General features: G+C 40.3%; 1 protein-coding gene across 3 annotated transcripts in view; it reads left to right on the top strand.

Moving 5' to 3' along the window:
* Nucleotides 1–25,744, top strand: part of CTNNA2 (catenin alpha 2) — a 1,396,988-nt gene that overhangs the window by 497,469 nt on the left and 873,775 nt on the right. For all 3 annotated transcript variants that reach the window (XM_005686768.2, XM_005686767.2, XM_013967725.2), the window contains exon 7: nt 23,656–23,859. In XM_005686768.2, coding sequence (XP_005686825.1) covers nt 23,656–23,859 — 204 coding nt within the window. The remainder of the gene's footprint in view (nt 1–23,655; nt 23,860–25,744) is intronic.

The following is a 25,744-nucleotide window of genomic DNA, read 5'->3' as shown; positions in this document are numbered from 1 at the left end:
AGGGATTGAACCCGGGTCTCCTGCACTTGTAGACAGATGCTTTACTGTCTGAGCCACCAGAGCTCCAAATTAGCATGCATTTATTAGTGTTTATTTTACTTTTAAAAAGCAACAACAGATTATTTCACACCTTTTAAAAAAAGTGGAGAACTTTTCCCATGTGTTAGGACGTAATATCAGTAACTAGAGGGTAGAAGACCCAGCAAGTCTCATATCTTCTCCCTATGAACTATTTCTGAATTTACCTGCCCTGGTTTCATTCTGGAAACTAAACTCACCAAAATAGCCTTGCTAGCCAGAAACAAGCAGTGGTGTTTCTAGCATTCTTTACTATGCACTGACATCTGGTGGTCAAATAGAATATTAAGTCATAGTCTAGTGAGTTTCTTTCTACCTGTAAGTGTAGCACAGACTAAATCCATCCTACGTGGCCCACACTCAGGGGATGCAAGAAGGTGCAGTTGGCCCTCAGAAAATTGTTAGTCTGCTTGTGACACCTTTCTGTACACTAACGTTATGCAATGGATGTTGCATTAATCCTTTTTTGAAGTTTATAGCCCTGGGGTGGTGGTAAAAATAGATACAGATGCAGGTAAGTTTATAATAAGAGATGCTCAGGGTAGGTGGAGAGTTTGGGGTGGTTCTGTTAGCAGAGCATGAGACAGTCAGCCAGCATCTGGGACAAGGTATTCTTCCTGAGAAAGGAAGCAGAGACCCATTTATCTGGCTTCATCATTTATCATTGAGAAATCTTATTCCGGAATATTGATATCTCTCATATCTTCTTGCTTCCAAGAAAATTTAACTTTTTTAAGGTGTAATAAGCCTGAGTATTTCCTGATAGCATCATTTGCTTTTATAGTATGTCTTATTATAATTACAACAAGGAAATATCCCAAGGCAATTAAATTTTCTCTTCTACATTTCAATTAGCAAACATAGAGCTGCAAAAAGTCACTGGGCAAATAACAGAATGAGATTTGAAATACCCTTCTTGAAAATTGCGGTTCAAATTCTCATTTATTTGCCTCCCTGACGTCTTTAATCAAAAGTATTATGTTTCCAATCTGGTTTTATTTCTTTTCACAAGGGGAAATGGGAGAATCTGTATTTTCCCGAGGATAATGATTTTCTCTCTTAGGAACATTGATTCTCTGGATCTGAGCTCATCTTTATTTCAAATAATTAGCCCTAAATCTAATAGTGAATACTGATGTAATTGATTATCATATTCTAAACTGTCTAAATGTGTGATGGCAAATATCATTTTGATTATCATTTATTTATTAACCACACTGTAAAATTTGGGAGCCAAGTGAGTCCTTTTATGTAGTGAACTCTTAAATGGTGAAAAGTGTGATCTATTTAAAATGTTTACTTCCTTAGTCTTATTTTTCTTTATGATTTCTTGTGTTAGAAGTGCTTGTCTGTACTTAACTCTCCAGAATTATACCTCCCCCTTCTCGTGTGCTTCCTATGATACAGTAATGACAGTGTGCTTGGTACTCATGGATAAGATTTAGTTTGATTCTGTGGTGAAGTAAACACACACACACACATACACACACACACACACACACACACACACACACACACACACCCCTCCTGCTACACACACACACACACACACACACACACACACACACACACACACACACACACACATACATCTCTCCTGCTTCTAAAAACACTCATTTGGATTTTTCACCAACCAAATTCCCCAACACACTTCTGGAACTTCTCCTGCAGCGTATTTGGGAAGAGCTTCACTATAACCTGTTGAGTCCCATTGCTCATTTCTCCCAATGTCCTCTGATGCCCTGTGTACACATGCATTGAGCGAAGGCTGTAGGGAACCGGTTACCTGCAGATGTGCATGACAGTAAGATGGGCCGGTGGCTGATGTAGTGAGAATGTAACTGAGGCCCTGCTTATCTTCCTGGTCATGCTGGCTTCCCTCATGCTCCATGGAACAGCATGGTGTAGGGTGAACGAAACAAGCTTATGTCTGAATCCAGACATGGAAACTCTTCCCTCTGTGCCTCTGCTTCTAAGTCTATAACATGGAGTAATAATGTTGGCTCCTCAAAACTGTGATAGTAATTTTATGGGATGAACATTCATAGCTGCCCAATCCATAGTAGTCAATATCTGGTGCCTCCAGAGTACCTATAAATTTGCTAGTTTGCCTAGTTCAAAAAATTATTAATTTATTAAAGGTTGTAGTTCCAACAAAGTCTCCCAGATATTGAGTTTTCACAGTAATTACCAGGAAAAACTGTGTCCTTGAAACTAGATGGTTACATAAAGTAATCACTTACTTAAGGCTGACTAATTCATGCCCACATATTCTCAATTTTAGTGTTTACAAAACACTAAATAAAGTTTGTTCCCAGTGGGTCATGGTATAATATTGGATACATTCTGTTAATCATTTTATAAAGTTTGATTTTAGAAACATTATTTAAAATGTTTTAAAAAAGTGCTTTTCAATTAGGTCAGTATAAAAAGAACTTGACATTTTAATGATAGAACACTGTCTATTTATCCTTGATAGAGAGACAGGGAGAGACCCACAGAGTCCATTCATTTTGAAACTAATTTCCTGCTAAGATTTTCTTTTCTTCATCACTCTATAAAACTTTGAAGTTGGAAAGGGTATTCGGTGTCATCCAGTTTCATTCATCATGGGTTCTGAAGTCTCTACTCCACACACCTAGCAGCGCCTTCTGCCTTTGGAGGGCATTGCTGGGAGGAAATCATTGCGGCCGTTTCTTGTTCTGTTTTTGGAAAGCGCTAATGTTAAAGACAAAGAGTTCTGTCTCAAGCTGAAATTTCCAGAGCAAATGTCCAAAATGCTTAGCCTATCATGTTTGCTAGGCTTTACCATATTTCACTATGGTCATAAATACAAGTCTTATTTCCTACATTAGATGGCTGGGAATTCCTATGTCCCTCCTTATCAGTTTTCACATGAGATCCGTAGTTAATAAATATTTTGGGATACTTGATTCTGCCATAATTTTGTGTCTCATCTTGACAAAGACCTTTTAAGTGATTTCCTTTCTAGTCTTCTAATCTTCTTCAGCCCATTTTCTCACATTGCCACTAAGTTGTCTTTCGAAAAACCTGAAGCTTCCCTGTCTTTCTCCTGGTCTACTGACACAAGAGAGTTTGAGAGTTCCCACTCACTGCACGTCAAACAGCTGCTATTGATTGGCCTGGAAGTAAAAGAAGCCATTGGTTTTCATGTTTCAGGTGGGACAGTTTTGATTACCTCCTGGCCTTCCCTGATGGTTAAGCAGGTCTGTAAGCTTTCAGACTGAAAGCGACTGAACTGAACTGAACTGAACTGAAGCTTTCATTTCCCATGGTCTAATGAGGCCATGGAGGTTTGTTGTGAGGCTTAATAAAGCATACAAAAACACTTTGTAGGCTGGCTGACATAAACACTAAGGCTGCAGTCCCTGGGGCCACGAAGAGTCGGATACGACTGAGCGACTTCACTTTGACTTTTCACTTTCATGCATTGGAGAAGGAAATTGCAACCCACTCCAGTATTCTTGCCTAGAGAATCCCAGGGATGGGGGAGCCTGGTGGGCTGCCGTCTATGGGATCTCACAGAGTCGGACATGACTGAAGCGACTTAGCAGCAGCAGCAGCAGCATGGCGCTGGTGAGAAGTGGATGCCTTTGTATTATTATCTTTCTCAGTATAAAAATAATTTAATCTTAATTTGTTTGTTTTTTTGAAAATGATCTAAATTTACCTATTTGGTTGTAAGTTAAAAATGTTTCAAAATTTGTTACTTTAACAAAGTTTATATTGTAAATCTAGTTAATATGGACCTATTCCTCAAAGTAGATTCTAAAAATTTTTTATATTTACAATCAAAACTAACTAATGGTCAGATTGCCACGTATTTGAAAATGTAAATACAAGCCTCATTACTGGTGAATCATGTGCTGGGAAATAAGATATAAGCCACTTGTGTGTCTTTGGCCCAGAAACTTCAAACAGTTTTCTAAATCATTGCCAGTGACTTTGATTTACCATCTATATCTTTAGCTAATGTCAACAGCAATCCCAATTCTGCAGTTTGTTCTTTGTTGTCATTTTCAGCTCATTATGCTTTTTGTTTATGGTTATACATTTATAATTATGCAAAAACCAGTTGTACATAGATTCATTTTCTCAGAGAATAATTGCTGTATATTATAAAATCGTCACTCCCTAGCGACCACTATTTACTTTCCTAAGTAAGGAGTGATTAATTTAAAACCAGCACTCAGAGTCAATGTCTGTGTACAGGGATGGGCTGGGGGAAGAGGGGAGAGATCCTTTGTAATTCATTAGCAACTTTCCATCTCTGTGCTCTACTTATGGAGAAGGCAATGGCACCCCACTCCAGTACTCTTGCCTGGAAAATCCCATGGACAGAGGAGCCTGGTAGGCTGCAGTCCATGGGGTCGCCAAGAGTCGGACACAACTGAGCGACTTCACTTTCACTTTTCACTTTCATACATTGGAGAAGGAAATGGCAGCCCACTCCAGTGCTCTTGCCTGGAGAATCCCAGGGATGGGGGAGCCTGGTGGGCTGCCGTCTATGGGGTCACACAGAGTCGGACACGACTGAAGTGACTTCGCAGTAGCAGCAGTGCTCTACTTAATTGCTTTGCACAGCCTTGCATGTTACAGTAAAGAAAGGCAATTTTCTTATCAGTTAACTGCTGCCAGACTAGAGCAGAATAGAGAATTCTAGGAAGTAAATAACTATGGTGAACCCATGCACATTGTGACTGATTTAAACTCATGCAGTTTAGACCTTCTGCCGTGTAACTCCGGCTTTCCACAGGCTGTGTGTGCGGGATAGAGATGAGTGGTGGAAGACGTGGCCAGTAATTCGCATATTGCTGAATGCTGGTGAGGGTGGAGATTGGGAGGTACAGAGTAGAACAAGAAGGAGTCTTAGTGGTGTAAAGAACATAGCAAATATCGATAAAAGTGAAAGAGCCTAAAAGAATTGAGGCCAAGAGGAACATACCAACTACATGGAATGCAAACATAGATAGATAGCATTTATTCAGGCAAGAAAGCTAACAGAGCTGCACTTTCTTAGATGGCAGATTGCTTGGAAGTAATAGGACTTCCGTCTTGCATGACTCTCCACATGAAGGTGTATTTTTTTTTTTTTTGGTAGTTAGTGTTTTATTTTATTGATTGAAGTATGATTACTTTACAATGTTGTGTTAGTCTCTACTGTACAACAACATGAATCAGTTATGCTGTGCTGTGCTTAGTTGCTCAGGTGTGTCTGACTCTTTGCAACCCCGTGGACTGTAGCCCGAAAGGCTCTTCTATCCATGAGGATTCTCCAGGCAAGAATACTAGAGTGGGCTGCCATGCTCTCCACCAGGGGATCTTCCAAACTCAGGGGTCGAACCAGGTCTCCCACATTACAGGTGGATTCTGTCTGAGCCACCAGGGAAGCCCAAGAATACTGGAATGGGTAGCCTATCCCTTCTCCAGGAAATCTTGCTGACACAGCCTGTGGAAATCCTGAGTTACATGACAGATCTTCCCCTAGGAATCAAACCAGGGTCTCCCACATTGCAGGCAAATGCTTCACCAGCTGAGCTACCAGGGAAGTCCTAAATCAGCTGTACATATAGAAATATCCCCTTCCCTTTGGAGCCTCCCTCCCCCCTCATCCCACTCCCATCCCACCCCCCTAGATCATCCCAGAGCATTAAGCTGAGCTCCCTCTGCTATACAGCAGCTCCCCACTAGCTCTCTGTTTTACACATCCCCATGGAGTCTTCATGAACAGTAAAAAGAAGTAGTGCATTCTCTATCATGTGTTTTAATTCGTGTTCTTTTAAAAGGTATCCCATTTAAAAAAATTGTGGTAGCAGTTTTACTTCTGGTAGTTAACATGGCCTTGTGCATAGTTGGCTCACAAACACTTGTCGAATGAGAGAAAGAAGGGATGTGTGACAATATCTGCTGGAGAGCAGAGGAGGCAAAATGAGTATGTCAGTTCAGTTGAAAGGCTAATATTAATACTTACCGTTCAAACCTATTTACATGTAAGAAGGAGAGAAAGTATTGACGGTGCAAAATTGCTGACAATAACAACAAAAACAATAATGTGTATTTGACCTTGCCATGTGCTTTGGGTTTAAATCAATATATCTTAGATTTTGATAAATTTAAAAGTCATCAAGTCATTGAGCCACCTGCCTTAGAAGCCTGCCAGTTGTGGAAGTTTAACTGCCCAGATAACTGTTTTCATGCTGAGGCATCTCTTTCCTTAAACTGATTCTTCCTCCAGGTTACATTTCCTTTAACATTCTAGAATGACTCTATTGACTTTTTTTTTTTTTCCCCTGCCTCTTTGACCTTCACATCTCCCATCTCCTGGGCTTGCTTCTCTTTCCAGCCACTGAAGTGTGTTTTTTTCTCTAGAGTTCTATCTTTACTCTGTTCAGTTCTCACTAAAGGACCTCCAGGCTTGGCTGGTTGGGGGCCCATGTGCTGCAGGCCTGTTTCTCTGGTCCCAGCTTCTCTCTGGAGCTCCAGACCAGTGACCATCTGGTTGTGTGATAACATCTAAGCATACAAATGCTCTCAAACTAAACATAATGTTATTCCCCTGTCAAGCCTAGCCTTTCTTTTAGTAGTTCTTATTTTAGACTAACGTGTGACCTTTATGCGGAAAAGGCACTGGCACCTCACTCCAGTACTCTTGCCTGGAAAATCCCATGGACGGAAGAGCCTGGTAGGCTGTAGCCCATGGGGTCACAAAGAGTTGGACATAACTGAGCGACTGCACTTTCATTTTTCACTTTCATGCATTGGAGAAGGAAATGGCAAGCCACTCCAGTGTTCTTGCCTGGAGAATCCCGGGTACAGAGGAGCCTGTTAGGCTGCAGTCTCTGGGGTCACACAGAGTCAGACACGACTGAAGTGACTTGGCAGCAGCAGCAGTGACCTTTATGAATGTGGTTATTCAATCCAGAAAGCTGAGAGTCTTACCTACTTTCCTCTCCTGTTAATCTTAAACTCTTGTAAATTCAGTTCCTTTTACAATTTTTGGCTGGACCCTCTCACCTTCATGTTTTATGACCACGGTTTATTCAGGTCCATGTTTTGGCCTGAACCATTGCTCACTGGTTGTTCTCCCTGCTCACCATCCATCCCATTACCTCTGATGGTTTAGCTTTATCAAAATGCAAATCAGATATTATGTTTTCTTAACCAGTGAAATTCCATCTCCAGGATATAGTTTAAAGTTCTTAGCATGGTATCAGATCACTTCACTAGGACCCCGACTACCTCTTTTATCTCAGATTCTTTTTTCTCACCTTCTGTTCCATGTCCCATCATAATTAACTGTTTATTATTCTTCAGAAGTACAATTGTTCTTTCTTTCATACATTCCCTCTTGTGACACTTTCTTTGTTTGAAATCTTTGCCTTTTTTTAACCTAATAAATGTATACCCATTCATACCAAGGGGCTTTATTTTTTGAAACTGTCTTTAATTTTCCTTTTAACTAAACCACTGTCCCTTTTATGTTACTACTAGACATTGAGTATATTAGTAGTAAGTGTATTATTCTGTTTCCAGTTCTGTGTCTACAGATGTGAGCACCAGAAGGACAGAGACCAGGTCTCATTTATACTTTCATCAATATGGTGAGCATAAACGTTTGTTGAAAGGATTCACAAATGAAAATGCTCACTGTTTTGATCTTAGTGGCTCACTAGATTATCCTCCAATAATTTCTTCTCAGCCTTCTGCACTGTGGCCATATCAATTTCCCCAGAGGAGACATGACACTCCTTCATAAACATTCTATTGTGTTCCAAAGGGCATCCAATATCTTCTCAGTTGGGTTAACCCTTTTCAGATGTCTGTGTTCCAATGTTATACAAAGACTCTGTATGATTTAAAGTATTATCAACGGATGCACATCAAAATCCAGACTTCAAAGAAGAACATGACATCCTCATTAAGTACAAAGAATATTTGTCAGGCCATGCTGTGTTTCTTGAAAAGCAATTAACGTATTGCACATTATTCCTGTGAGAGGCAAAATGTATCTTTCTCATCTTAATTTGTGTGCTTAAAAGTAGACAGAAAAAGATAGATGAGTTTACACTCAAGGTGTATGCATTTCCCTCGTGGCCAATGAACCAATTTCCTTTTCATATTTGCAGAATATTGATACAATTATTCTTTCATCAGACATGAAATTTGAGTGTATAACCAGTTTGTGGAAATCACCTAGTAATTTATTAGGTTGATAACAGCAATTAAGTCATAATTGCTTCTGAGAAATATAAATTGACTTTCTGTGTTAAGTGGATAATTTAACATTCCAAATCACAGACATAGAGTGTAACTAATTTGAGGGATAAGAAGTTTGATTCTCCTATTATTAAACTTAGAAAAATTTAAACCATTGACAATCCAATAACTAATTATTCAGTTGCTGGATTATTGGGTTCATGTCACTTCTTGATTCTTTTCTCAGGTTGCTTGCCATTTTTACTATTTAAGGATATATGAAGGAGAGGATTTTAGACAGGAATATAACATGTGGATAAGCCTTAGTTTTTTTAAGTTATTTAAAAACATTGTTCTTGTAAGTAAGTAAAGTGAAAGTTGCTCGGTCATATCCAGTTCTTTGTGACCCAATGGGCTGTATAGCCTGCTAGGCTCCTCTGTCTATGGAATTCTCAATCTGTTAATTGGCAAATATTTATCAACTACTTATGTGCAAAGCATTCAGCTGGGTGTAGTAGAAGATACAAAAATGTGGGAAAAATGTCCTAATTGGTGGTCTCTTCCTAACCCTCTGTTTCTCTCTGTCTCTGTGTTAAACACACACACAAACACACAAGAGAGAGACTACACACACACACACACACACACACACACACACACCTCCCACTAATGATGCATAGTAAGGTCAGACAAGAAGGCAAGAGCCAAATGGGTAAGCTGGATGATAAATGACAAGGAATTAAATAATGGGACTTAAGAAGAGAGTCTTGTACACAGAGAGTTGAAGATAGTCTGCCCTGCATAGGGTCAACATGGGCTTCAGACAAGCAACAGGGAGGAAGGTACTAAAATATTCAATGTTGTTGTTTAGTCACTAAGTCGTGTCTGACTCTTTGCGACTCCATGGGCTGTAGGCTGCCAGATTCCTCTGTCCATGGGACTTCCCAGGAAAGAATATAGAGTGTGTTACCATTGCCTTCTCCAGGGGACTTTCCCGACTCATGGATAGAACCTGAGTCTCCTGCATTGCAGGTGGATTCTTTACTGCTGAGCCACCAGGCAGGCCCACAATTTTCAAAAGAGAATTAATATCATAGCACCCATGAACGTATATGGGGGTGGAATGTGGTAGTCAGGCACCACTTCGTCTCAAACCAAGAGTTTCTAGGGAGAGTCCTGGGAGATGACATTGAGAGGCAGATACTGCCGTTAGACTGGAGAGAATTTTGAAGGTCACTGAGACTTGAACTGAATGGATATGAAGTTACATTTCTTTAAGTTGTCCTTGCTGAAAATGACATCCCAATTCTGAGGGTTGGATGAAAAAATGCAACTCATTGTTTAGTTCTATTGGGGACTTTAACAAATCTTACAAAAGGAATGATGAAAATAGAATTGGAGAACGACCAGGTAAGATAAGCGGTATCTCTAAGTTGTCTGGTAGTTGGTGATTAGAGGTAGTTTGACAGCCATTGAAGGTTTTGGACCGGTGGAGCAGAAGAACTGAGAAGAATTTTAAGAATGGTCTGTTAGGGAAAAATAAGTTGTACAAGAAAGGAGGTTAATTTAGAGTTTGATGATGGAGCAAATGAGAGACAACAATGGCCTGAGTATGGGGTAGAGGGTGGAGTAACAGTGGAACTACAGAATCCTTCTGTAATGCAGGAAACCTGGGTTTGATCCCTGGGTTGGGAAGATCCCCTGGAGGGCATGACAGTGCACTCCAGCATTTTGTCTGGAGAATCCCCATGGGCAGCCTGATGGGCTACAGTCCATGGGGTTGCAAAGAGTTGGACATGACGGAGCAACTAAGCACACACAAAGTATTTGAAAGAGTTATTTTAAATGACTTCATTGTTAAAGTTTATTGCTCCTCTGTGCCATATAGTATTCTAAGCTCCTTACATATATTATTTTATTTTCTCAATGACTCTACACTATAGATACTGCTGTTGTTCTTGTTTTATAAATAAGGAAACTAAGACCCTCATCATTTATGCAACCTGCTCAGTTAGAAGTCACAGCTAGAAGGAACTGGAGCCAAGATTTTAATCCAAACTGTCCACCTCTATATCACTTTACTCCTGGTGGGAAAGACTGAGGGCAGGAGGAGAAGCGGATTGACAGAGGTTGAAATGGTTGGATGGCATCATTCACTCAAAGAACATGAGTTTGAGCAAACTCTGGGAAATAGTGAAGGAGAGGGATGCCTGGCATGCTGCAGTCCATGGGCTTGCAGAATCAGACATGACTGAACAGCTGAACAACAGCATATATTACAGGAATGGCTTGATCTTTAAATAGAAGTGCCTGAGAGAATGAGGCTGCAAGCACATGGACTTCAGAGCCAGAATGACTCCTCAAGTTTTTACTGTGTGGTCTCAACAAGCACCTAGCCTGTGGGAGCAACACTTCATTTCTTTGTCAAGTGAGGATTTCTCGTGGGTTCTACTTTCTCACTAGCGAACCAGGAGGATGAAGTGAGAGTTTAGTTTCCTGTTTTTCTCTCCTCCTTGTTCCTCTATAGGACTGAGGCTGCTAAGCTTTGGAGGAAGATGAAAATTTCCTTTATACTTGGGGTGACGATTGGACATCTAGTTGGCAATGGTCAGTGTGTCACTATAGGGAAGGGCCTGGGCCTCAAGAGACAAGACTGGACGTGGGATTTGAGTTCTTGCTCATGACTAGATAATGGCTAAGGCCTGGGTAGGAGATCTCTCCAGGAAAGAGGGCAGTGAGAAGATTTCTGAGGACAAGGGGCAGGACCTTGAGATGTGCTAGCTGCTCATGTAGATCAAGGGAGAACTGGGGAAGGAAGGAGAGAAGGAGCTGTCGGAGAGGTACGAGGAGACCCACAGTAAAGCACGGTCTCCTTTAGCACAAGAAGTGAAGTCGCTCAGTCGTGTGTGACTCTTTGCACCTCCCTCCGTCCATGGCATTCTCCAGGCAAGAATACTGGAGTGGGTTACCATTTCCTTCTCCTGGGGATCTTCCCGATCCAGGGATCGAACTTGGGTTCCCGTGTTGCAGGCATTTTACCCTCTGAGCCACCAGGGAAGCCCTTTAGCACAGGTGAGGCTTAATTTAAGGAGTGGATGGTAAATTGTATTAAGTACTACACAGAAGTCCACCAGAAGTGGCTCTGACTATAAAGAGTCTGACTACAATGCAGGAAACTTGGGTTCGATCTCTGGATCAGGAAGATCCCCTAGAGAGGCGAATGGCTGCCCACTCTAGTATTCTTGTCAAGAGAATTCCATGGACAGAGGACCCTGGCTGGCTACAATCCATGGGGTCGCAAAGAGTCAGATAGGACTGAACAACCAACACTTCACACAGAAGTCAAAGAGGATGAAGACTAGTTTAAAAAGAGGGTCAACAATGTAGAGAGTTAAGGAGACTGAAGCGATAATATGCTGTTTTCAGCCAAAGAGTAAAATCAGATTTTTTTTTTCTTCAACCCTCTAAAGGCTCAATTTGATTAAAGACAGTTTAGACACTTGCTTTCTGATCAGTCCATAATGTAAAGCAGAGGATAATACCTCTGCCCTGCTTTACTGTGATTTGTTAAGTACTGTTCTTGTCAGAGCTTGAGACTGTGATCATGAATTGCTTGCAACAACTCAGCAACATACACAGATGATGGAATTAGGCAAAATGAAACCGGTTTCCCTAAGATCAAAACATCCAGGGGGAAGAGTCCACAGCCGGACTTCCTCACCTAGTTTTTTAATCCATTGCCTTTGGGAAATATATAACTCCATCTTGCTAAATAGCAGAATCTCTTCTCAAATGAAATTAATGTGGTCTTAGATACATTTCTCTTTCAAAAAACATTAGATATCTAAGAATAAAAAGTGCTATATAATTATCAAGTCATTATCTTTGTCATTTAGTTCCAATTAAACTGAACTGTTTAGTTATAAATAATATCTTAAGTATATTATAAATGGTATAATTAGTTTATCTTTAAGTATGTGCCTGCGAAGAAAGTGTTAAGAAAGCAATTTTAAAATGCAATCTTAAAAATTAAGGCAAATTCAGAAATGAAGCTTAGACTTTCTCTGTAGCTTAATAAAAATAATTAGGTGATTAAAACTCAGTACCTTTAGTATTTTCCATTTCAAATGTTACCCCAGTTGGGCTATGAACAACTTTGTATTTAGAGATAGAAAGATTCACAATGGGAGAGAAGCTTGGGAAAGAATGAAAAAGATGAAAGTGAATCTGTGTTAATTATTGATACATCACAGGGAGAATTAGTGTTTAAAACTAAACAAATAACACACTTTTGATTTAGACACCTCAGTTAATTTATTAAAATGGTCTTGATTTATGCTTTTGTCTCAGACATCAATCTTTAATAGAAGGATTTAAAGCATTCAGAATCGGAATTAGAACCATACTTCATTATCAGTAGGTGTCTGTCATTCTCAATTATCGGGGCTATAAAATTCCTTCCCCCCCTCTGTCTATAGACACTGTAATGGGAGACTGGAAGAGACTGCCTGAAGGATTATTAGATTTTAAACTGACAACTGACATTTTGGGCTTCCCATGTGGCTTAGTGGTAAAAGAATTCGCCTGCCAATGCAGGAGACACATGAGATGCCAATTAAATCCCTGGGTCGGGAAAATTCCCCTGGAGGAGGAAATGGCAACCAACTCCAATATTCTTGCCTGGAGAATTCAATGGACAGAAGAGCTTGGTGGGCTACAGTCCACAGGGTCGCAAAGAGTCCGAAAGGACTGAGCACACAAACACACGATAACATTTTAAAAATAATACTTTGTTGTTTTTCAGTAGCAAAGTCATGGTCAACTCTTTGTGATCCCACGGACAGCAGCACGCCCGTCTTCCCTGTACTTCACTGTCTCCTGGGGTTTGCTCAGATTCATGTACATTGAGTGGTGATGCTGTCTTACCATCTAGTGAATGACTGGTTGATAGATACTGCTGGGACTTGTTCATTTGTTTGCTTTGTTTGGAATTATTTCAGCAGCAAAATAATACAGTGAATAAAATTAAATGCCTTAAACAAATATTGACAACTCTGAAATTCTCTGTGACTTCTATGACCTGGATGACTTTGACAGGCCAAGGCCACAGAAAGCTCTGAACTGAACCAAAGCTTCCATTTTTCTGGGAAGGCTCAGTCATTTTCATGTTTCACCCAGGCTACAGAACCCTTTACTCCAGACCACAGCGCTTTGTACTTCTTCATGCATCAAGAAACAGAAAAACTCCTGAACTTCGTACTTGAGAAAAAGAAGGAAGGAAGGAAAGGCTATTTTATCAATGAAACCAAAAAACCTACCCAGTTATACCCCAAGACAAGACAAAGTGCACAGTTTAAATGCACAGAGGTGAATAGGATCAAGTGATGATAAAAGTGCAAAAAAAGAAACACAAAAAAGGGAGGTTAAGACATGTACACTGATGCCAATTCCAGGAAAAGTCTCAGAATATTTAAAGGAGAAATATTCCCTCCCTTAAACATTCGTTGTCTTTTAAGTTTTCTGATTTGCATTGCTTTAATTACTCCAGGCCAGAATGACATATTCCTTTAGAAGAATGACTTTGACTAATGTTACCTTCCTTTGTGAGACTTTTTTCCGACATCTTTAAAAAATGAAAGTGAATGGTTTCAGAAGGGCATGTTGATATTTATTCTTTCTTCTGCTTGTTTGATTTGAAACAGTTATGTTGGACAGTAGGTGGTGAAGGTCTGGTGTTTATGAGGTAGAACAGCACAATTTATTATTTTTCGTTAGTTGCTACCTTGAACTATGTAGGTAGTAAAAACTCAGGGCACGTTTATCTTACTTGGTTGTCACAAACAACAAAGAAACACAGAACTTACTCATACCACTAGCATTGGGCCTTTGCATGTTTATAAGATTAGAGCTAGGAAAACAATTGATTAAATCATTTTTGTTGTTGTTGTCGTTGTCTTTTCTGGCATTTTGAAAATTCTGTATGCATTTGAGATGACTAAGTGCTTCTCTAAGGAGTTTAATTAAGAGTGAAAGCCTGGAAGATCTAAAGATAATAAATAAGATTTTTCTCCCAGTCTTTAGCAAGTAATTTCTTGGCTAGTAAAGGAAAAAAAAAAAAGCCTTCACTTTCCTCAGTTCAGTTCAGTTCAGTCGTTCAGTCGTGTCTGACTCTGTGACCCCATGAATTGCAACACGCCATGCCTTGTCTTTCCTCAGCTGTGCATTAGAAACCTTGGGAATGTAATCTGTGGGTATAAAACCACTCCATTATGGTTATGTGTGTGCTGGAGCTTTTCTACTGACATAACTGTAATTAAATATATTACTTTTATGTTCCTGATCTTACCACCTACACCAGTCATGCTCAGTTGCTGCTTTGAGTGCCATTAGATAAGAACTCCAGAGAAGGCAATGGCACCCCACTCCAGTACTCTTGCCTGGAAAATCCCATGGTCGGAGGATCCTGGAAGGCTGCAGTCCATGGGGTCGCTGAGGGTTGGACACAACTGAGCGACTTCACTTTCACTTTTCACTTTCATGCATTGGAGAAGGAAATGGCAACCCACTCCAGTGTTCTTGCCTGGAGAATCCCAGGGACAGGGGAGCCTGGTGGGCTGCTATCTGTGGGGTCGCACAGAGTCGGACACGACTGAAGTGACTTAGCAGCAGCAGCAGCAGCAGCAAAGAACTCAGCTCTAAGATGGTTGTTAATTCATAGCTCAGGAAAGACTAAGAAATATTTGTTTACCTTCTTGGTAGAAAACGTATGTTATAATGCCTGCTGTGCAGTTGGAGATAGATAACAAAATAAAAGTCGATTAAAGTAGCTTTGTGGGCTTTCCAGGGGGTTTAGTGTGAAGGATCCACCTGCCAATGTAAGAGTCTCGGATTCAATCCCTGGGTTGGGAAGATCCCTTGGAGAAGAAAATGGGAAAGCACTCCAATATTCTTGCCTGGGAAATCCCATGGACAAAGGCCTGGTGCAGTACATTCCATGGGATTGCAAAAGAGTCAGACACCACCTAGCGACTAAACAGCAACGAAGTATGCTGAAGCTGATGTTCCAATACTTTGGCCACTTGATGCAAAGAGGCGACTCATTAGAAAAGACCCTGATGCTGGAAAGATTGAAGGCAGGAGGAGAAGGGGATGACAGAGAATGAGACGGTTGGGTGGCATCACCAACTCAGTGAACATGAGTTTGAGCAAACTCCGGGAGATGGTGATGGAAGGGAAGCCTGGCATGCTGTAGTCCATGGGCTTGCAAAGAGTTGGACATGACTGAGCAGCTGAACAACAACAACAAAAAGCATCTTGTGAGTTCTGATCTCTGATCGTTGTTCACTGTTTTCCATACCTTCTTAAAGTAGAAAGAATCATGTGCTACATTACACTACTACTAGATACTACTTTAGTGTCTAAGATGGAGAAATGGCCTTTCCATTGAACTTGACTCCAGAGCTAGAGGGTGTGTGTCCCAGTTCTACCTCTGCCTGGTGCCCTCTGCCTACACCATTCACCTTTCTTCAGCACATTTCTTGTTGTACCTAGTTGACATCTAAGTGTGTTTTTCTGTGTATGTTGTTTTGTAATTCTTGTCCTTATAAATTTGCTCTTCTCAATTGGATAGTTCTTGTATGTATAGAGGCAGTTGACTTGACACATAAATATACATGCTTTCATGAATTTTTAAAATTTTAATTTGCAATACATTTTTGGTCGGTTCCCATTTGTTCTAAGTGAGCAGTTCATTATAACATCTGCAATCAGACATTTGCAGTTTTATCTACTCCTTCCTAATTTTATACCATTTAGTTTTTTCTATTTTCTAGTTGTTTTTAGAACCTTCTGGAAAACATTAAATATTTTTATGAATTTGAAATTCTTTTATGAATTTGAAAATATTTTTTTTCATCTCCAATTTATTTAGTTAAATAAATTGCTTCTACTACTTTCCATTGAGCCTGATGTGGCTTTTGGATTAAAATATTTATAAATAAATATTGCATTCACACAGATATACACATGTAAGCAAACAATTTGCCACTGGTAAATTCTTACCTCTTAGTTTCACTGAACATTTTCAGTCTTGAGCTTATTTATCCTTTTTATAAAATTCCCTAGTATCCTTCCTTGTAAACTATGGCCATAAAATCTCCTAGGTCTGATCAGATCTCTCTGACCATTCTTTATCATGTCATTTGTGGACTTTTTTTCTGTGATATATTGAGGTTTTCCCAGTCTGTCTAGGAGTCACTGATTTTCTCATTCTGTTCCATCTCCTTGAGATAGGACATCCATTCTCATGGATTCCACTCCAGCCTTTATTCTAATGCTACTCCATTTATAGCTGGCCCATTTTCATATATCAGTACTTACAATCAACTTTCCACCAGACTTTTCTACTTAAATAAATCATAGACACTCTAGACCTGCTCTTCTTTATCTGTTACCTATCACAGTTGTTTGAAATCAGCAAATGTTTTCTTAAAGAGTCAACAGGAAATATCCCAAACTTTGTGAGCCATACAGTTTCTGTCCTAACTTCTAAACTGTTCCACTGCAGTGTGAAAATAGCCATAGACAGTATGTAAATGAATGGGCCTGACTGTTCTAATAAAACTTTACTTACAAAATAGGATGCTGACACCCAGGATAGAACTGGTTGATATGTGCATTTTGATGTTACTCATGCCAGAAATTTAGGTTTTATCCTTGACTCCTTCTGCATTCTTATAGCCAATATATCTCCAAATTTTGCAGATTCACATTCTCAGTGTATCCCAATATAATGCCCTTAATCTTTTTTATACAAACACAATCTTGTACTCAGCCCATCTTTCTTCTGGATTCTGAAGGCTTGATAATTGCTCCCTGCCTTCTCTTTCTGTCAAAGCTGACTTCCCTGACTGCTGGGGAAAACATTCTAAAACCAAACAGGATTATGTCACTCTTATGTTTCAGGCTCTTGATGATTCTCCAGTGTCTGAAGGGGCATTTACAGAGGGAAAGCATCCTAACACAGCAGAGAAGGCTCCTCAGATCTGGCTGTTGCTCTCTTCACCAACTTTGTCTCCTTTTTTGTCCTTTTGGGTCCTTGGAGAAGCAAATCCCAAAACCGATGCGATTAGACGTGTAATAAAGCAATTGTCTGTGGAGGATTAGGTGGAAGAGAACCAGCAGAAATAGGCCAAGAGAGCTTTTTAACTGCTATGCAGGTCAACTACCTGTGAAATTAGCAGGAAAGAGAGGACAATATAGGAAGCGCCTTGGCACAGTTTTGAGCTGGTCTCACCCGGGCCAGTAAGGAGGCTAGAGCGGGAGCAGAGGTTGCCTGCCCAAGAAGTCCCCACTGGGCAGGAAATGGCTCTAGGATTGACAGGGGCTGGTGGGTCAAATGTGACTCCTTGTGAAACTGGTGGATCTATAGTTGCAGCAGGTGGATATGGTCAGTTAACTATGTTTACGCAAAAGTTTCTCTTAAAAGAGAGTTGCTTGCTTAGGGCCTCTTCATGGCACACCACACCTGTGATTTCAGACTTAACACTTCAGCTTCAGTAAATTGCTTCTGATACACTTGGTATACTGTGGTACACTTTGTATATTGTGCATTTGTTCCCACTTCCTATTCTGTCTACATTGCCTCTTTTGCCCCTAATTTTGCTTGGTCAACTGCTTGTCACTCTTTATGTCTCAGCTAAGGAGTAATCTCCTCCAGGAAGATCTCTGTGTCTACCTCCCACCTCTGAACTGTGCAGATTCCCATCACTCAGTCATTCCTTAACATTATAGGTATATTTTTCAAATTACAACTGGTTCAACATGTTTTTGTTTTTTAATGTTTGACTAGACAGTGAACCTCTTGAAATAAAGGATTTTTTGATCTGGGCCAAAGTAACTGGCACCTGTTTCTTGAATTAATGGCTATACTTTCAACTATCCATGGGAAGGGCAAGTTAACCCAAATGCCATAAAAGAAGATAGTATGATGGATGATACTTATACCATTATATTTTGTTTCAGAGAACTTATTTTATTTATTTTTCTCATTTAGCTTTTTAAAAATTATTTTTATTTTTTATTTATTTTAAAATTTATTATTATTATTATTTTACTTTACAATATTGTATTGGTTTTGCCACACAGCAGCATGAATCCGCCACGGGTGTACACATGTTCCCAATCCCGAACTCCCCTCCCACCTCCCCGCCGACACCATCCCTCCGGGCCATCCCAGTGCACCAGCCCCAAGCATCAGGAAATATACTTTTATAATTATGATTTGTTAGACTCAATTTAACTGAATATGGGCAGTCTGAAACAGTAGAAGGAACACTAAACTTAAAGTCTAAAGCCCTGTGCTCAAAGCCAGGTGTCTTTGTTTCCTAGCTGGATGTCTGGGGAGAAATATATCTGTCCCCATCTTCCTCTTTAATAAGATGGAGGTAGTAATATCATGGGTGCAGAATTGTGGACCTGTCAAACCATTTGAAATGCATTCAGCTTCTTGCTTTGACAGAGGTCTCTCTGCTACACCCTATGGTGTCAGAGCTTGAAGCAGGTATAATTCAGCATCTGGGTATATTCCTGAAATTTTAGATCATGTGACTCCTTGTAAAGAGAATGGATGATAGGGGTGACTTAAAAACAGTGCTCTTGTAACAGCTGTATGTGGGTTGAGTACAGGTGAATGTATTATTCTGGGAAGTAGTTTCAAAATATATGGTTCCCTGCATTATTTCAAGTTAAAACTTTTATACAGTTCAACACTGGAAAAAACATGGGAAATCAGTTATGTAGGATGAGAGAGACTATTACAGCACCAACTTGATGGGTAGAAGAGGATCCTAGCCCCCTTTTCTTGGAAGTGAAATATCGTGGCTTCTGTGTTTGTGGTCATGTTTCCCAGTTACCACTCTATAAACTGTCAGAATGAAAACAGTGATTTTTAAAGTAAAGATGTTAATAAAAATAAGTAAAAATCGCAAAGCACAAAATATTATGCAAGATATGCAGTTCAGTTATCATAAAGGGTCTGAAAATAGATAAGATAAAAAGAAATTAAAGTAAGCCTTATGTTTTTTAAAAAGAAAAAGGCAAAGTAAAAAAAATGCAGTCCCAAAATTTTAAAATGAACTAAGATGACAATATAAGATGAACTAAAATATCAAAAGGATAAAAAGATTAAATGAGTTTTAGGAATGCAAACAAGGGACTTAGATATTTAAAATGTAAAATCTCAGTGGACTAAAAAAAATAAGCCTGTACACTTGGAAACAGCATAAAATCCTCTTGTGGAAGCACATGTTTGCCATAAAGGGAGAGCTGGGAAGCCTTGGCCTTGCTATTTCTCTGTTTGGTGCTTGCCCCTGAAATGTTCCCTCAGTGACCAGGGAGCTGGGTTTGATCCTGGGTGCTGCTGCTGCTGAGCGCCTTCTGGCCAGTAGAGGGCAGCCGCATAGAGAGGCGAAGACCCGCTGAGCTGATGCTAGGAAATAAGATGTATCTACTGATTTGAAATGACCCTCAAATGTGCTAGCAAAGAGAACTTGCCTAAGTGTTTCTTTTTAAAGTCATTCCCAAATAATTCAGAAGCAGCACTCCTGCTTCATTCATCTTAGCCTTTCATTCTCTGAATTTCTTGCTCAGAATCCAGCTCTAGGAGTTTGTTTTTTCCTATCACTTTAGCAACAGGAGATGGTCTTATCCTCTTGTCCTTAAGCCCCTGACTTCATCTGGTTCTTCTTTTTTTAAAGCCTGTTTGAGAGCTCTCCAGTTCTCTGAAAATAAACACATGCACACACACACACACACACACAGCAACAACAACCCATACCTTCTGCCCCCAGTTTATCCCATACCCATTACACACAACCTGAACCCACCCCTCATAGATAGACATACACAGCCAACCCCTCTCCCCCCCACACGCATGCACACAGATGCACACGCACATGTGTACTGCCCTTTAGGCCTTTTCTTTCCCCTCAGAGGCCTCTCCCCTCTAGCTTTTCATATCCATCATGGTGCTCCCCATCTCCACCATGGATATAGATAGAAATACTGTAAATTTATTGTTTCTTCTCCAGGGAGATTTTTTTAAAGCCTTTCCCCTGTGATCTATAAGTAATGAATAATTCCATTAGAAATATGATGAATAGTGTAACTTTTATGCAGAGTTTTTCAAGCTCAATGTTTCAGTGCATTTACTTTCATGACAGCCCCGGGCCATGGAGATTTGGAGCTCATTCCACTGCTGCTGTAAATTTTCTCTTGCTAAGATCCCCAATGTGTGTTCCTTAGGTTCTCATAGATAATGCATGTATTTTAAAAGGGCACCCCCTCTAGGCTCAAATAGGTTTGAGGAATGCCGCAGCAAACTGACTTCTTTAATGCAGAATTCCCCAAAGCATTTCATGTGTTAATGTATCTTGGGCCATGCAGTATTTCCAAAAAATATCTGGCCAGGAAAACTTAATTTTTCATCAAAACATTACATCTCTAGGCTCAGATTCCATGGAAAATACTTTAAGAAGTAATAGTATAATGACAATAGTACATTTTCCTTGTTCTGCAGAGAAACTTTTACAGTTGCCTTTATTGAGTTCAAATTTACCTCAGTATATTTCTATCAAGTTGGCATTTCTTTATATTTTTAGTCCAAAAATTTAGTAAAAATCTATCCTCAAGCCGATATATAACTCAAGAGTCTCCTGAAACCTCAAAGCAGAACAAATACTTTTCACTGTATTACGTTAATAGGAATTTCTATAAAAGAGTACTTAAAAATCAGTAATCCTTATAAAGGATAATAGCCTAATTATGTTTTGATTAGTTATTTCTTTAATTAGAGTATCAGTACCTAATGCATGTTACATGGTAAAAAAAAAAAAATTATAAATGCATCATCTGAAAAGCAGTAGAAAGGGAGAGAGAACACATATGGATCCCATTGGGAAGAGTCCTTACAGACAACAGCTCTACAACAGATGGCAAATGGGGCAGGACACCTCTAGCTGCAAAGCCATCCACTGTACTGAGGCTTGCATGTGATTTTTTGACACTGTTTGGGAGGCTACTTGGGCACAAGGGACAGGGTTTGAGTAACACTATTCTGAGTTAAGTAAAGATTATCCTTTTTCTAAAGCCTGAGAAAATGCAAATGTGAAGGTAGTCTGTATGCCAAAACCTATCACAGAATAGCATATCTCCAGTTCGTCCTCTACAGTAAAGAGAGAACTCTGACCAGTGAGTAATTTCCTAGGAAATCCACGATTCCAGTGGACATCAGACCTGGTCTGTATTTAGTGAGTGCTTCCTTCTAAGTCACCACTTGCTTCATTCATTCCTCAGGATGTCATACTTTTGTGCTCAAAGGATCTCCCTGTTATGGAGTTTTGCATTTTAACAGGAATCAGAGAATCAGAGCTGTGGATCATTTCAGCATGTGCATACATGCGTGCTTAGTTGCTCAGTCATATCCAACTCTTTGGGACCCCATGGACTGTAGCCTGCCAGACTTCTCTATCCATGGAATTCTCCAGGCAAGAATACTGGAGTGGGTTGCCATTCCCTACTTCAGGGGATCTTCCTGATCCAGGAATCGAACCCAGGTGTCCTGCATTGCAGGCAGATTCTTTACTGGCTGAGCCACCAGGGAAGTGCCCCCCTCCTCAAATACCTTAGGATGTTTTGAAGAGTTAGGACAGGCTTTCCCAGAGTGCATACCTGAATCTATTTTGTAATAACTAAGTAGCTATTTTATTTCCTATTAGGAAAAAATTCTACCCAAGTTTTTTTTATTGTTATTATCTTCACCCTCTTTTTAGCACTAAGCAATCTAGTAGGCACATACTATGTACTCAGCAGGTGGCAGGTGGGCAATGATATAACTACCTACTCTCATTTGCTTTCTTTATGATATTTGTAGATATGATAAATTGTGTTTTCTTAGATATATGTATATATGACATCAAAGGATGGCAAGGCAGTCCTTCCAAAGGATCCTAGAGTTGGAAGACCATTTACTCCATCACCACCATGGTGGTCCTTGGATGTCTGAGTGTGTGCCTCCAGTGAAGATGAGCAAACCATTTCCTGCAGCAGGTCACTGCACTTTGATTAATGTTGCTGGAATGTCTTCCTTGTTCAGAGCAGAAAAGGGGTTCCCAGTAGAAACCAACCACTGGACAAAGTCAGTGCTGTCTCTCTTGTTTCCTGCAGTTGGTTACCACACACTTCATCAGTGTTTCTGCTCCCTTGACTTGCTGGAATTACTGTTCTTCAGATTCTGCTCTTTCTATCTGACCATAGTTTCAGTCTTCTTTTTGATTCTTGTCTTTCTGTAAACCTTTATAAGTTGGGATTAATTGGGCCTTCTTAGGTCAGCTCTTATTCTGTTCATTTTGCTAGTATACCATTCACTACCTTCCATTCTCATAGACCTGATGATTCTCAGATCGTCACACAGGCTGATATATCTGTTGAATTCTGGATGCATATTTCTGTGCATCTCAATCATACACAGATACATGCACACACATTATGAATCCTTTTCTAGAAATCTAGTTTTTATACAACACATTGGTTCCTCAATTCAGTTTAGTTGTTCAGTCATGTCCAACTCTTTGTGGCCCTGTGGACTGTAGCACACCAGGCTTCCTTGTCCATCATTGACTCCGGAAGCTTGCTCAAAATCATGTCCATCGAGTCTGTGATGCCATCCAACCATCTCATCCTCTGAGGCCCCTTTCTCCTCCTGCCTTCAATCTTTCCCAGCATCAGGGTCTTTTCCAATGAGTCAGTTCTTTGCATCAGGTGGCCAAGTATTAGTTCCTAGTGGGAGGTATTGTAACTTGTAATGTATATGCCTGTTGGATGCTATTTACTCAGGTTTCAAACAGCACCCTGCCATGGGACCCTTTGCTTCTAATGAGGGGACACAGTGGGTACACAAGTCACCACTAAAGGATCCTCAAGTTGTATGTTCTAGTCTAGGGCTTTAAAATCTTCTCATAGCTTCCCAAAGTGTTACACTGAAACGTGTATTTCTAGATGCCTACAAAAAAAAAAAAGTCAAGTGTCACAGTCTCTTTAGAAAACCCTTCCATTGATACAGCCTTTCCCAAGAACATATTCTAAAACAAAACCTGGCATTTTCTCCTTGCAGATTAGATTCAGGCCAAAGTATCTTACAGAAAGTTGAGACTGTGTCAAGGCCACTTTAGCCTTTATATAAGTAGCTGGTTTATTCTCCAGGGAGAGTCTAATCCTGGTCTCAGAAATTTCTGTTTTCGAGATCAGGGTACAAAGGTAGCCGCCTCTTCTCTGCTGATTTCTTTGGCACTGCGCTCCTTTCAGAACAAGATTATTCTGGACCCCATGACGTTCAGCGAGGCCCGGTTCCGCCCGTCCCTGGAGGAGCGCCTGGAGAGCATCATTAGCGGCGCAGCGCTCATGGCCGACTCTTCGTGCACCCGCGACGACCGGCGCGAGCGGATCGTAGCCGAGTGCAACGCGGTGCGCCAAGCGCTCCAGGACCTGCTCAGCGAGTACATGAACAACGTAAGTCCCAGGCTCTCGGGCCCGCGCCGCCAACGGCTGCGGAAGATCCTGGTGCGCGATCAGGTGGCTCCAGGACGGGAGATGCCCTGAGAGAGTCGGTCGGGTGAAATCCAAGAGCCGCTTTGGGAGAGCTCTGCCTTGATTTCTCAGAATGTGTTGGCAGAAGGAACGAGATTGGTGGAAGAGGTTTCAGAGGAATACTTTGGCTATTTACTTGAGTGATTTCTGGGTCGTTTTAGTGGTTTGCCTTTGATTGAGGAAAGTCTTCTGTTGGTAAAAGTAGATGGTGGTTGGAAATACCTGAGGATATACTGAAGTCCTTTGCAGAGTAATGTCAAAATCAAGGGCAGCTATGGATGGCTAATCTTCACTCCTAAGAGGCATTAGAAAATACAGGTTCTCAGTGTTTGGACTGAGTTGGTTAAGGTGGAAACTTCTAACTGTAATAGAATTTGGGGGAACTTTATTGATTCACTGTGCATTTAGAAATTGTTATGAGAATGAGTCTTCAAGTTTTCAAGTGGATTTTAGTAAAACCTAGTCATATGGCAGCAGCAACAACAGCTGTTCTCTCCCACAGGTATAAAATGTGGTAGTTCCTGTAGACCGGTAAACTAGACGAATGAGATAAAATCATATTCTTTGTTTTGAAAAGCTCTGAATTATGTATTCAGCAGAGGTGATGTTGTTGATGCCCAGGGCTTGTAACTGTGAATGGTCTGCATTCCTCATGTTCTGGACTCCTGGGTTGGGAAGAATTCAGCATAAAGTTGGAAAATGTAGTGAGGCCTTGCCATTACATGTTGAAGGAATGGCCTGTGTAGTTGTCAGGTAGAGAATGGGGAGTCTGAAAATCTGCTCCCATCTGTTGAAACTCACCCTGGGTCCTGTTGGAACAACCCCAGGCAAGACTGAGACAGAGCAGCCAACCCATGTCTTTCCCTCCTTACCACTTCTATCCCTAACCAACACGTAGGCCCCTGAGTCAAGCCAGGAGTCAGTGATGACAGGCACAGAACTACTTCTGCCAGACCCTCTGGAGAACTTTGATCTAAAAAACAAAAGGGTGCCGAATGCCCTATGAAAACCCAAATCTTTTTCCTTTCCATACACCTTCAGATTCTTTGAAATTCAAGACTTGCCCATTTTCAGCACACAAAGAATAAGATGTGGATGACTCACGTGGTACCCAGCTGCTTATGAGGACTCCACTGTTGGATCAGGATGGCCAACACTTTTGGGATTTTGGGCTACGGGTGCTGTGTAGAGTACAGCTAGAAATGCTGATCAGTGTCTCCCATCCTGTGAGAATCTTGAATAACAAAAAAAAGAGGGCTTATAAAATTTGGGATTCTGTTTGTTTTTAACAGAATGGCAACAGGCTAATGATTTATATGTGGAATTTGATTTTATATGAAGGCATGCTGGTATTTCTAGCAATGGAGAATTACTGCCAGAGACGGAAGTAGAAACTGCAGAGATCAAGAGTGATGGTTAAGATCTCAGTATAAATATATCAGAACAAGAAGTATGTTTCTGTGTTCTTTTAATCACAGAATGTGATTAAAGAAGAATTGATCAAGATGTGACATGTAATTTTCAGTTTGTTGTCTAGGATCCTGTCAAGTAAAAGTTTTTGTTTTTTTTTTTTTCTTTTAGTATAAACTCACATAGGTCAGCAGAGTTGATGGACTTTTTTGTGTTTTATTGACTCCAGGCGCTTGTTTTTCTGTTCACAACCTTGTGATGAAGGAATGTTTTGTATTTTTATTGAAAATTTGATTTCTACTTTGATACAGTTATAGATAATACATAGGTGGATATAGTGCTTAAATTTTAAAGTGTGCAAATTCTATTTACTTTAAACCACCAGGATCAAAGGCTG

This window comes from Capra hircus, chromosome 11, assembly GCF_001704415.2.
Source record: "Capra hircus breed San Clemente chromosome 11, ASM170441v1, whole genome shotgun sequence".
NCBI lineage: Eukaryota > Metazoa > Chordata > Mammalia > Artiodactyla > Bovidae > Capra > Capra hircus.
The sequence above is the reverse complement of the archived record's forward strand: the minus strand, read 5'-3'. Positions and strand labels throughout refer to the sequence as shown.